The sequence below is a fragment of the Polistes canadensis genome, unplaced genomic scaffold (genome assembly GCF_001313835.1).
Source record: "Polistes canadensis isolate GaletaPanama2010 unplaced genomic scaffold, ASM131383v1 scaffold_38, whole genome shotgun sequence".
In the NCBI taxonomy this organism is placed as follows: Eukaryota; Metazoa; Arthropoda; class Insecta; order Hymenoptera; family Vespidae; genus Polistes; species Polistes canadensis.
In genome coordinates, this window is record NW_014569585.1 from 453,811 (window position 1) to 467,423 (window position 13,613).

The 13,613-nt window shown below is 36.2% G+C and overlaps 1 protein-coding gene across 7 annotated transcripts in view; it reads right to left on the bottom strand.

Annotated features, from left to right (window-relative positions):
* Positions 1-170: 170 nt before the first annotated feature.
* The window catches only part of LOC106784640 (amyloid beta A4 precursor protein-binding family B member 1-interacting protein-like), a 124,703-nt gene continuing 111,260 nt past the window's right edge, over positions 171-13,613 (bottom strand). For 5 of the 7 annotated variants that reach the window (XM_014744409.1, XM_014744410.1, XM_014744407.1 and 2 more), the window contains 7 exons: positions 5,171-5,344; positions 4,856-5,011; positions 4,538-4,771; positions 4,225-4,454; positions 3,494-4,150; positions 3,023-3,397; positions 171-2,941 (listed from right to left, as the gene is read on the bottom strand). In XM_014744409.1, the coding sequence (XP_014599895.1) occupies positions 1,556-2,941; positions 3,023-3,397; positions 3,494-4,150; positions 4,225-4,454; positions 4,538-4,771; positions 4,856-5,011; positions 5,171-5,344 (3,212 nt within the window). In that variant the 3' untranslated portion in view covers positions 171-1,555. Of the gene's footprint in view, positions 2,942-3,022; positions 3,398-3,493; positions 4,151-4,224; positions 4,455-4,537; positions 4,772-4,855; positions 5,012-5,170; positions 5,345-10,501; positions 10,783-13,613 lie in introns of those variants that run through there. The other 2 variants (XM_014744414.1, XM_014744411.1) reach the window with 2 other exon arrangements.

The window sequence follows — 13,613 nt, forward strand, 5'->3', positions numbered from 1 at the left end:
ATAAAAACATACACTACATATATATATCTATATATATACGAATTTCGAAATTCTCGAAGGAACTCTCTCATCTTTCACACATATTATAATAGAGAATTCGAAATAGTTTTTGTCAGTTTAATTTGAGAGAAATAAGAAGAAAAAAGATTGAAATCTAATCTAAAAATCGCTTATATTTCCTTTTATTTTATTTGTTTAAAATTTTATTCCTAATCCAATCGTGTCCACGTTATTCATTAAGAACGTATTTCGAAAGGGATACGGTATACCTAACATACACAGCATCATTGTCAATTATATCGAATATAAACACACATATGTATTAGTTTCTATATACACGTTATATTACCTATGTATGTATAAAGGATCATTTATCTGTCAATCAATCAATCAATCAATCAATCGATTTCATTAATTAATTAAGCGCTGTCAACGTTACACAACGTCGCACTAACTGTTCTATCAATTTTTATTTATTTTCCCACGTTATTAATTTCTTTTATTTTTTTCAGTATCTTTTACTAACTGCATTGTAAAGCACCTTGGTTATCAAAATAAAATAAGAAACATAAGAACCAAAAAATATAAGAACCAAAAAACATATATAATAAATGATTCGGAATTGCGAGATTAAACACCGAACCCTTTTTTTTTGTCTAATATTTTTTGTTTTATATCAAGCGAAACGATGCACATTAGCATTAGATATTAGAATCTCGCAAAATATTATTTCGGCTAAGACTCTTCCTTTTATTTCTACTATACGAGTATAGTCTTTTTTACTTTTTTTCGTTTTTCTTTTTTACTTTTAGCAAACAGGCAGGATCCAAGCTTGATATTTTACGTATATCACATCCTTAAACGCAGTTTAAATGCAGTTAAACACAGTACAGCACTGTTTCATCTACGTGTCAAGTAATGACCTTGAAATGGGGGAGCATTTAAAGCACGACATCATTTTTATAATTCTCTTTTTCATAAATGAGGTTTTTCGGCAGTGATCAGCATTTTCCTTTTTTTTCCTTTTCTTTTTTCTTTTTGTGCTCCACCGAACTAGTTTCAAAAATTGTATCAAAGGATAAACATAAAAGTTTATCAAGCAGGACGACATCACGAAAAATTGGAACGAATAAATAACGCGTGTCATAATTGGACTTTAGTTTGATCCTGGCGCTTTGAGATAATTGACATCAAATATTTTTACGATATCAAAGTAGGAATTATTATGCTCGTATCGTCCAAGTCGTTGGAATCAGCGTCATGTTATTCTGAGAAAAGAAAATCTTTATCGGCAGCACATTGCTATCGTGAAACGTATTTGACAAGGACCAACGAAGCTAAGCTTGAAGAATATTTCCCATTAGATTAAACAAATTATGTTCAGCGAGGCGAAGCAACAACGAACGTTGTTAAACGTTGTGCAGGATGATACCACGAATGAAAAAATGAAAGATGGAAGAATCTACAAAAATTTGTCCTTTTTTTAATCCTTCCACCAGCCGCACAAGCAGCAATACCATCGCCTCTCTGGATGAGGTTGTATTATCTGCTATTGTCAGTGCATCGCCCTAGTCGTGGTCAAATGCGTGGTTTCTGCCCTTTTGGGTGGAGGTGGTGGTGGTCTCCTTTTACTAGCAATGGCATTGACGATATTAATGCTACGATTTTCATCGGCGAATCTGACGGTTGCTTGACGAGCAGGACTCGACGCGTATTCGAGGGGTGCATGGGGATCCGTCGTGTAGACATTTTCGTAGAGATTGTCAACTCCGTAGTGTTCCTGTACCCAATTGGATACGTTGGTTTCTCTGTAATCAGCAACGGCTGGTGGTGGATCTCGGAAACCTAAGACTTCGTGCGGAGTTGTGGTCGAGTCGAGTTTACACTTTTGTGCAACCTGCCATTTCTTTCTCATGACTCGTTGGAGATCCTTCAAAAAGTCACCTGGCGGTGCTTGATCAGATGCGGCTAATTTTTTAGGGGACGTCAATCGCGTACTATCGGATCTTCTCGGTGGCATCGGTTTTCTTAGCGGTAACGCTGGACTACCGGGCTCTTGTTGAGCTGGTAAATTGAACGAGATCTTTTTACCCGTGCCAGTTTTTGACTTGGGTGACGTCGGTGGTTCTTGAATGGTCACTCGACGTTGCGGTTGAGGACTCGACGCAGCTTTCAACTCGGCGAGATAGGGCGGGGCAGCGTAATGACTCGTACCCTGTTTCATTGCACTCCTTCTGACCGTGTCCATGTTCGGATTCGGCCTGATCGGATTAGGTACGGTATTGTGCCCGCTCTGGTGACTACTCCCGTAAATCGACTCGGATTTCGAATTCTGTCGTGTCAAACTTTGCGTCCCAACGTGTTGTGTTTGTGTACCGTAAGCTGGGGGTGGGACGAAGGGTGGCGGTGACGTGAAACTCGGCGAACTTGGTGCGTAAGTCGGTGTGCTGGCACTCGAGCCAGGATAGGAACTGTGTGGAGAAGCCGACGAGTTTGCTGATGCACCTGTCGCATTACTGCCGCTTTCATAATTCTGACTGTTTTGTAGGGCAGAAGAAGTATTTTGTGGGATGCTTGTATATATTTGATTGCTACTGTTAGATGGTCTTGACGCAGTATGCGTGGGCGTGTTTTCGGGAGTCATCGAATTCGACGGACTACTCGATGTTTTTGGTCTCGCGCGACGTATCGTACCGGTCTCACCAACAAGTGGACTCGGTGGTGGTGGTAAGGAAGCAAGACTCAACGAAGAACCAGTCAACTCTGGCGTGTTGCATACTGGAAGTTCGCCCAGTCCTGGTGGTGGTGGTAAAGAATCCAGAGAGAGATTCGAACGAAACATTTCTGGGGGTGGTGGTGGTAATGGTTCGCTATCGGATTCCCCTTCTTCGGCGACTCTCGATGGGGACGGTGGAGGTGGCAGAGATGTGATAGAATCCATCTACAATAGAAGGTAATGAATTGATCTGTTCTAAGGATAATAGAACCTCGTTTACGACTATATTCGTCTCCAATTACTCACCATACACGGTTGTATAGGACTGGTCGGTGTCTTGGACTCTTGACTCTCCGTTCTCCCATATCCCATAGGGCTGGCCCTTTCCCTCACCGGCGTTCCAGGTGGTACAGGACTAACTGGGGTTGCATTACCAGATCTATGATGTCTTTTCAAAGTACCTGATCCGTCCGAATCAGTGCCACTTCTTCTACGACTGTGTCTTCGGGTTAGGGTACCCGAACCGGAGCTGGTTGGGCTCGGACAAGAATCTGGCTCGTCGCGTACCGTTTCTCCGACTTCCTTCAATTGCCTCGTTATCGATGTTAGAGGAAGTTTTGGGTTCATGGAAGGTTTTCGCTTAATCGTTCCCGTTGGAAATTCACCACACTCGAAAGCCACCTGGAATGGGGTAGGGAGGAGAGGACAAATACATTAGTTTTCGATTCATAATCTTTCTATCAAAGAAATCAAAATACGTAAGGAATATTTGATTACCTCACAACTACTCGGTGCTCCATCGGACAAACAACCGCTGGAACTGGAACTACTGGCTCTGCTAAGCCTTCCATCGTTATTGTAACTCTGCCTCTGTTCCGAATTGTAACTTTGCCTTTGACTATCGTATTGCCTCGTCGTAGCTTGTGTCTCGTGCCTTGCATTTTCGATGAATTGTCTAGCATTGTCATTGGTAGTATTATATTGAGTTTGATTAGGTGGCACGGCAATCGAGCTGACCGAGCATGATCTCGCGTGTGCCAATAGATCGAGGTCTTCCTGTGCAATCTCATCCATTACAACCCTGTAGTTACCCATTAGTTGTCTACCGTATTTGGCAAGCCTAATCCCAACCATCCATCTTTCCAAAGACGCATTATCTTCCGCGCATAAAAATTTGATAAACTTAGTTGATTTTGGTTGCTGTAATCTCGGGTGTTTAATAGCGAAACAAAAATCTGTCGGTGCCTTATACTTTTTCTTCCAACCGACACCGTAATAAACTTGATTTACATCAAATGTAGCCAAACATACGAGATCTCTCGCAGTACGAGCCTTTTCTTTTGGCCAATAATAAAGTCCAGATGCACGAAGTATGAAATGATACTTTTTCCAACCTTTTTTACTGTCTGATTTCAAATACAATGGTCCCTCAACCTAAAAACAAGACAAATCTGATTAAGGAACGTTTCAAAAGATTAACACAAAAATTGATAAGTTCCAATATTTACCTCAGGAACGCCAACGTTGATACTTGTGAAAAATTCTTCCAAAAGCATATTACGAGAATGATCGTCGTATTCGTTGCAACATCTGTCCGAATGACCTAACAGGAATCTTTCAGGAGTGAAGAACAGTTGATTTTTATCAGGCCTTTCAACGAAGAGCAATTTGTTTTTGGAGTCTCTAGTCCAAAGTAACAAATTTTCTACCAATAGCTCGTGATCCTCGTATACTCGTTCTATAACCAATAAATATTCATCGTTAGCCAAAAAATTAACTGAAATTTATTCAAAATCCAAGTTACAGTGACTTCTAAATTACCCATAAAAAGGTCTGGCAAGTGTTCGACAACTGCCCACTTTGGATCCATTGGCACGTGATTTTTATCTGCAAGAAGCCTAGTAACGAGACCAACGTTCATTCCTTCATCTACTAGGAGACTTTTCCCACTGCCATCTAATGTGAAAGCTTTGATGAATAGCTTTTGAACACTGGCCTCTCGCATTTTTTCCAGTGCAAGTCGTATTTTCTCAGCTTTTGCTCTTCCCGCGGCATCTAAAAATTAAAATTAAAATTTTCGATCATTCAATAATGTCCTAAAAAAACAAAATATCAAAACTGAAATATTTGAATACCAACCCATATGTTGATGCGGTTGCTGTTGAGAAGCCGTATGAATGGCGGTTTGTGGTGGTTTGTGTCCAGAACCACTGCTGCTCGCTGAACTTTCGCTGGACAACATCGAAACGGTGTCCGAAAATGCGCTGTCATTGTCTGGACTATCCGTACGAATACCTTTAAAAAAAAAAAAAAAAATCATCATTTGTAATCCCATTTTTATTCGCAAATCGGCAAGGATGACGACGTTGCAATCGATTGGCAAAATCGGATGGTATCACGAACAAAATTTATTGGACGAATAACGACGGACATCGAATGAAAGAAATCCCTTACCACCCTCGTTTTTGCCGATGTCCGTGTTATCTGTAGCAGTGATCCTTCCGTTATTGGGACGACTCTGTCTCTGAGAATCCTGAGCTGGAGTAGTGGCTGCGATATCGCCGTCGCAACGTCGTTCCAATGCGCACAGTTCACCGAGTATTGCATCCAAGTCGACATCTTGGGAATCTAAACAAGGACAAATAAAAATTATTTAGACGGGGTATCAAATTTAAATCAAAATCAATAATCTTCTAAACAATTACGTATGTTGGGTTAGCCTTGATCAAATGACTGATAGAAAAAAAAAAAGAAAAAGGAAAAAACAAATACGTGGTAGAGATAAAATTGCGTATTTAAAGGTTCATGATCGGATATCTCAATGAAGTATCGGATATCCTGATCACATGTTCGCTTGTTCTCAATCAGTCGGTAATGCTCTGTAACAGAGATAATGAGAGTGGAAAGACGAGGCTACTGTGCGGGGTTAGCACGTACCCGACCAAGAGAAATGTCTCTCAGCAATAATATTGTCATTAAAAGTGTTTCAAGCTCATACTGATATTTATCTTAAATAATAGTCCACAATAAAAATGATATAACGTATATAAAATGAGGAACGTGTCGAGGTTACTTGGAATAGAGATAAATCGATTATCGTTCTAATCGATATATTCATTGATACGAAATATCTGACTCATATCAAACAACAACAACAACGTTTACAATCTTGGATTAACTGCGCGTGCTACAATTCAAAAATAAAACGAAACTTTGTATGATTTATAAATTAGAAACTTTCATAATAATCGTCGAGGAGTTTGCATACTTCAATACTTTGTTGATTATGATAACGATAGGCAATGAACTTGTTGATTTTTTTCTCTCTTAAAACATTAATATATAGATAGGGAAAATAAATGAATGATAGAGAGAGAGATAAGAATATTGACGAGTCAGCAAACGAAAGAAGGTTCTCGAGTAATCTACGAAAGAGTTCGTGAGGAAAAACGTAGTAGAAAAAATTCTAGAATCGGATCAAATCGGTTAGGATCCGAGTAAAGTAGAGTAGAAGAACGTTCCAATAACATAGAATGGAGTTTAATGAAGATGAAGGAGGGAGAGGAGGATCCGGTAAGAGGATCTGTGATTCTCGCTGCTGCTGCTGCTGTTACTGCTGGTGATGATGTTGGTGCTTTGTGCCGACTTATCGAACGATCCCTTGGAAGAAAACCAGTTTTACACTAATTGCCGGACATTTCTTCGATCGTCTTTGGTATTCGCGAGAATTCAACAAACGATTGCTCGTTCAACCGTTAAACGAGGACTCCCACAATGTCCCAACACCCCTGATTTTCTTTAACCTTCTATGTATAAGCAGGTCGAAAATGACAGAAGAAAAAGAAATTCTTCATCTTCCTACGTAATCAATAATCACACGTTTGGTTAATCAACATTCTTTGTGAAATATACGCAAAAACTTCTAAGCAAATCGTACGTTTAATTTGATCAACGCAAAACAACGTGCAATTTTTTTTTTTTCAACATTTCTTTTTCCTTTTTCTTTTCCAAATTGCAATATTCTCTTCTGTATCAGAGAACAGAAGGTCTATGAAACCGCGGAAATGTGTGCAAATTGATTGATGAGTCGAAATGAGGAAGCATACGCGATGAGAAACGTTCCGGGAAGTTAAAGTTTGAAACGTTTCATTCCATTGAATAAAATGATCTCGTAAATTGAACTTTGATGTATTCGCTAAAAAAAAAAAACAAAGAAAAAAGGGAAGAAAAAGGAAGAACAAAGAAGAAAAAACAAACTAAAATTGCATTTATTGCATTTACTATTATTATTATTTCAATATGGTCGAATTTTTGCAGTGGAACTTTGAATAACAACATTGTATCCAAATTATCAAAAGTAAACTAGTGAACAAACTGAAAGCATGGGTGCTAGATGCGCCTTGTACCGTAGTAATTATCGCGGATCGTTAATCGCACGTGATAACACGAACCCGTAGAGTTCGTTAGGATAATTAACGAAATTAGCACGTGCTCGTGGATGAAACGAGCATCAACCTCGATAACACACCAACAAGGTATTGTACTAACAAACTATTCAACTGTTTGCTTAACTACCTCGACCGTGAATATTCGAAACAATCGTTACGTCTAATAAATAATGAAATTTATTTTAGAACAATTATCGGATAAAAATATCAATGTTAACTTTTACGGAGATGAATAAACCGATTTCATCGATTGGTGTATTAGATAATGAAGTTTATTTTAAACAATGTAATAAAAAATATATGAATGTTATGTTTGTGAGAGGGGGAAAAAGAAGTTGCAACGATGCTACTTCCATGAAAAACAAAATTAAGCTCATTCTGCATGTAAACCATGCGAGGGCGTTACATTCCATCGAGTTCGAGAGAACAACCAACGGGGCCACAACGTGTGTGTGGGTTTCGATGACGATACTGTTAGCTTACTCCAACTCGTTCCTTCATTTCTATCTCTTTCTTTCCTAGAATATTTCATGCACCATTTTTTCAACGTCTTCCTAGTCTATGACAACGAAGAAGAGGAAAGTAAAACTTCAATGGGCTTTCAGTTTAGAACATAACTTAATACGATTTACTTCCCTTTATCCGACTAAACTCGTTTTACTAACCATGATATGGAAAATAATATAGAAAGACACCAACACATAGGAAACTTAGTTAAGTAAGACGGTGTAATAAAGTTTTAAAAGTTTTTCAGTTGGCAATAAGGAGGATCAATTTTCTATCTCGTATTATACTTTGATCATTCGTACGAAGACAATTCTGGTAAACGAATTCGTGGTATACTTTGGAAAATATCATTTCTGTCACGTCGGCGATACTTGATTCTTCGTGCAAGATGACGAGAGTCATGTGGAATGTTAACGATGTTCATACGGACAACAAAGTTCCAATGAAAAAGAATAAATATATATATATATATATATATATATAATGCATACGATACACTTTTAGTTAAAGACATTTGAGAACAGGTAACATATAACGATCAAAAATTATTAAATTAAAATGAAATATAACTAAACGAAAATGTGTACGTAAAATTTTAAATAGATTATATTGGACACATACACAGAAATCAATTTCCAAGTATGATGTTGTCCTTTCTGTTGTTCTTTTTAATAAACAATCGGAGTTACAACCAACGTTACAAAGTTCATGCACGTTGGTAGTTGCATCGCAGGGCCGTATCCTGCTACGCCGAGTGAAAATAATTGAATATCCGGGTGCACGGTGATCTTCGCTACGAGTTAACGTCCAATAATAATATACGATCGAAAGTAAGTACGATTCGTGTTTAAGTATTTATAGTAAACGAGTATAGTAAATAGAAGAAGAAATGACTAAATACATACTTGGATATCTCCAAGTCAAAGTACGAATAATAGGACACATGTAATATCTATGAGTGTGTGTGTGTTTCGCGCGGACGCGTGTTGTGTGTGATGTATTATGAATGAAATGGAAACCGGAAGTAGAGTAGAACGCGATGGCCGCCCGCTCGTTGCACTTTCCAGGACACAACTTTATGGTGATAACGTTAACGAGCCGAGTTCTCTTTTGTTTTATTTATTGTTACGTATTAATTTCAATAGCGCAAACATTTCTATAACGAAAAATAATTTATATATCAATATATATATATTATTATAATTGATTTATTTTTAATTAAAATGTATTATTTAATTTACAAAAGAAGTATTTTATCATTGGATAATTTTTTTATTTACAAATTTATATATTTCACATATATTAATTATATTTTAGATAATGAAAAATATATCTCAATTTTTCTACGCGCGAATCGATAAGAATTTTTCTGAACGATCAAACGTAAATGTGTAAATTAAATTAAATTAAATTTAAGAAAAAAAACAAAAGAAAGTTGGAATATATTGTTAAAGAAGTTTACCGTTAATACAACGTAACGTTTTTGCCACGAAATAACGTCATCGTTTTTTAACCCGAAAGCATTCGAAAGTACAACCGATGACGTCGTCGATGGTAGTCTGTCGGTGCACGCAAGTAACCGTGGAAATAAGAAGTAAAACTTTTTTACATATATACTCCTCCCCTCTTCTCCACCTCTCCTCGTCTTCCTTCGTATTCCGTACGGAGGATGGGTTGCTTTCTTCACACAAAAGCGAGTGTGTTGGGCCACGTGAGTCATGGCTTCCGAATGGTAGAAATATCCTTACGGCTCGCGTAACATCGATCTGACGTATTCGTCGCCGATGATGTAGAAAGAATATCTTACCACGAGTGAAAGAATCATGTTTAGAAAATAGGGGAACTGTACGAAGCCTATCTTCAAAATTCTAACATAAAATTTAACCACGCAGCACGTTTACGCATAGGTGTACGTGTACGACGTGTAGTACGTGTATGGGTGTGGATAATGTGCGTGTAATACATTTATATATGCTTAATTATTATTACGAATAAGCAGTCAATTTTCATGAAACAAAACAACGATCATTGTTCGCGGAAGATTATTTATCGTTGCCAAGCAAAACAAGAATTTCGTGTTACCAGGAAAATCTTTTCCTATTTTTTATTTTTTTTTTCATTTTATCTTCGAAGAACGAATCGGTAAATATTCTTTTCTTTTTTTCACATAAATGGTAAAGAAGATTGACGTTTTTCCGAGAAAATGTTATTTAAAGTGTGTTAAAATTACAACGTTTTACGAATTATAATTTATGGAGGAAACCTCCGGAGGTAAAGTAAGACTCGTCTTTTGTTTTCTCAACGATATCTCTCAACGACGATTAATTATTAATATTTATTTCGTATAAAATAATAAAAACGAGAAATATAATATATGGTTATCCTCTTATTTTAACAATAACGAACAATATCTATCCTGTGGAAAAACAATAAAAAAAAAATACGACAAGATTTTGTTTTACGATTCCCCTCGACAAAAATGTCATCCGTGTTATGAATAACAACCGTTCACGGGATTTGTCGATGAAGTTAATCATTTATCTGTCAAAACGAGAATCCTCGTGATTACGATAGACATTTTTCTTCATTATAAAAGAAGACTAGGAGAGTAGAATGATGGTCGGGGGAAGGGGAAGGGGGTGGGGTAAGAAATTCAAGACGGTTTACAACTGATAACACAAATTCGAGCACGCAAGTGAGATTTGTGTATTTTCGATTTGCACGAAGTATATACGAAACTCGAAGGACAAAAGTATATTTATTTATAGATATATTATTATAATTATTAAACAGGAAACATGTGTGTGTGTGTGTGTGTGTGTGTTGTTACCTTTAACAGTGAAAAATCCGAGTATGCTGTCGTTGCTACCAAAATTCGTGAGCATCCTCGAGTCGTAAGAAACGGAAAAGGATCCTCTCAAAATACTACCACTGTTGCTATTGATTAACATCTTCAAAACACGTATTAACAATTTTACACCATAAACACGACACATACACCATAAGGATACAAGTTACAAATAAATGTTACCTAAACTTTTGTTTCTATCCCAGCCATTTTGTATCCAAGCACGTGCAAGAGAAACAAAATGTGTGTTTGCTTGGTGCAAATAAAAATTTGGAAAAAAAATATGTTCATATGGGACTCGCGAATATATGAAAAGAAAAAAAAGAAAAAAAAAAGAAAAAAAAAGAAAGAAGAAGAAAAATAAGAAATAAAATTATTGTCGGGTAAGAAGATGGGAGGGGATCGGAAGATAGATGATCGATAAGATTGGAAGAAAATAATGGATAGAAGAAGAACCTTTTGAAACCCGTGGAAGATACGCACGGTGCGCGTGACAACGTTCAACTGAAGGCCTTAAGGTGAACACTCTCGCCTCCTGCCCAGAGTTTTCCACGCGGACGCGCCTTTGCGCTTGCGTATTGGTGCAATTCTATATTGTTTGTGTGAACGAACGCTTCCACACATCCTTACGATCTCTCTATCTCATTTTTTTTCTCTGTTCTCTGTCTGTCTCTCGCTCTCTCTCTCTCTCTCTCTTGAACGTAGTCGTGTAAGTTGGTATACGAGTATACTCTCGAAGCCGATGTGCACGCGCGAATACACTTGTGCAAGCCCTATATGCCTGTTTATTATCAACTACCACCACCAATGTGTGGATCGTTTCTATCCTCAACTCTGCTGGATCGTTCGACCGATTAATAACCGATTTTCTGCAAATTATACTCGAAGGTCTTTTGTTAATCACTATACGCCGAGATATATTTCAGAGGTTTTTAATTTTTAAATTATGAAACAGTTGTTCGGATCTGATAACAAGATTTTCCAATTGGGAAATACTTCGATGCAGATATTACGTATAAATTTGTGTAGAATATTGAAAAATTGTTGGGATTTAAAAACAAAAAAGGATTGCGTTTGTAAACCATTTGGATTTGTAGATACTTGTAATATTAATACTGAAATATTGATCACAGTATTTTATGTAAATCATTATTTAAGTATTCTCCTTTTATAATTTTTTGTAGAATATTGGAAAATAGTTAAGATTCGAAAGAAAGATTGCATTTTTAAACTAGTTGAATGTAGATACGCATAATATTAACACTGAAATATTAATCAGTATTTTATGTAAATAATTATTTAAGTATTCTCCTTTTATATTTTTGTGTAGAATATTGGAAAATGGTTAAGATCCGAAAGAAAGATATTGCATCTTTAAACTATTTGAATGTAGATACACATAATATTAACACTGAAATATTAATCAGTATTTTATGTAAAAAATTATTTAAGTATTCCTTTTATATTATTTTGTATAGAATAATAGAAAATTATTGAATAATCTTATGGGATTTGAAGAACAAATTGCATTTAGGAAATACATGGATACACAGATCGTAATATTAACAACCACGAAAGTTTCTCTTATGGTGCAGAAAATTTGTATTGATTGAAGTGTGGGCGCCAGTGGCGATTCGACGAATTACGAAGGATGCTGCCTTCAGCAGCCAGCAAGATACGCGTATCGAATAATTCGTTCGTTATCTAAACGAATCGACTGAATAATACGAAGAATCCTAATAAATCCTAATAAATCCTTTTAGTATCATCGAAACTTTGAACTTTATATTTACACTCGTACTATTGTAACTTTTCTTTCATTTCTACTCTTATTTCGTTAGATTTGTTCTATCTGACTTCAACAATCCAGTTAAGTAAGGTGAACTTTAGACTGTGTCAAGTTCTATTTTTATATACAAAAGAATAATGGATACGTACATAAACCCGCTAGCCAACAATAACCAATATATCCCTAGAAGGCTCAAAAGAATCTACCCAGGAGACCTAGTAAAAAATTAAATCTAACCGAAATAAATGACAATAGCGACCCTATCTCATTGGAAAAACCGTCCACGTGCTATCTGTTTTCACTTATATAACAAATGTCTATGGATAAATTGTTAAGAGATGTATGGAGTTAATAAAAAAAAAAAAAAAAAAAAAAACATTTTTATATTACAAATAATCTCTCGCAATCAGATATTTTAGAGATAATTGAAAAGAAAATTAAAAGATCATTTAACGAATATCTTTTTAGAATTATTTTTGGATTAATTCTAAACGTAAGAAAAATTATATTTTTTTTTTTTTTAAATGTAAGATACCAAAATTTGGACAAACCACAAGTAGTTAAAATCTTCATAACATTTACATATTTCTTTGTAAGAACACGTTCGTTCGTAAGCTTGCCAACAAAGAACGTTGATATTTATCTCCATCGTTCTATCTACTTACGTGACGAGACTCTTTTCTTTCAAGGCCAATCATCGAAAGATTCAAGTGAATCGTGAAAAGATGAGACCGTTCACGGTACTATTAACCGCGACCACTCGTGCATATCATTCGAAGACCACGAATTGTTTCTCAAATTTTCACATTAGTAACGAAACTCTATACACAAACTTAGAAGTTTCGATCGCAATTCTAAGTTCATTCACCCTTCTCTCTCTTTCTCTCTTACTCTTACTTCTCGTTCTTCTTTTTGTCTTTCTTCGCGATTATGCGAATGCAAAAGCATTGCTTCGATAAGCTAGAATAACCCACATTAATCGAACCGGAGTCGCACATTATCGTAAAAGTCGCCAATTCTGATTACGTTTTTTTTCCTTTTAACATTTTCTTCTACAATTTTTCGTATTTTCTTATTGAACACAAATCTCAAAACGATAAATTTGATTTATGATGAGTCAATACCAGAATTCATACATTTCTTATCTTTTCGTATCGTCAAAGTTCTTAGAATATTATTATTTACCCATAGTTAAATCATATAATCAATGATGCGTTTAATAATGCCACAATTACGTGCATCGATTTGTGCAACGTTTGATAAAAAAAGAAAATAAGAAGGAAAAAAGAAAAAGATGACCTCGTT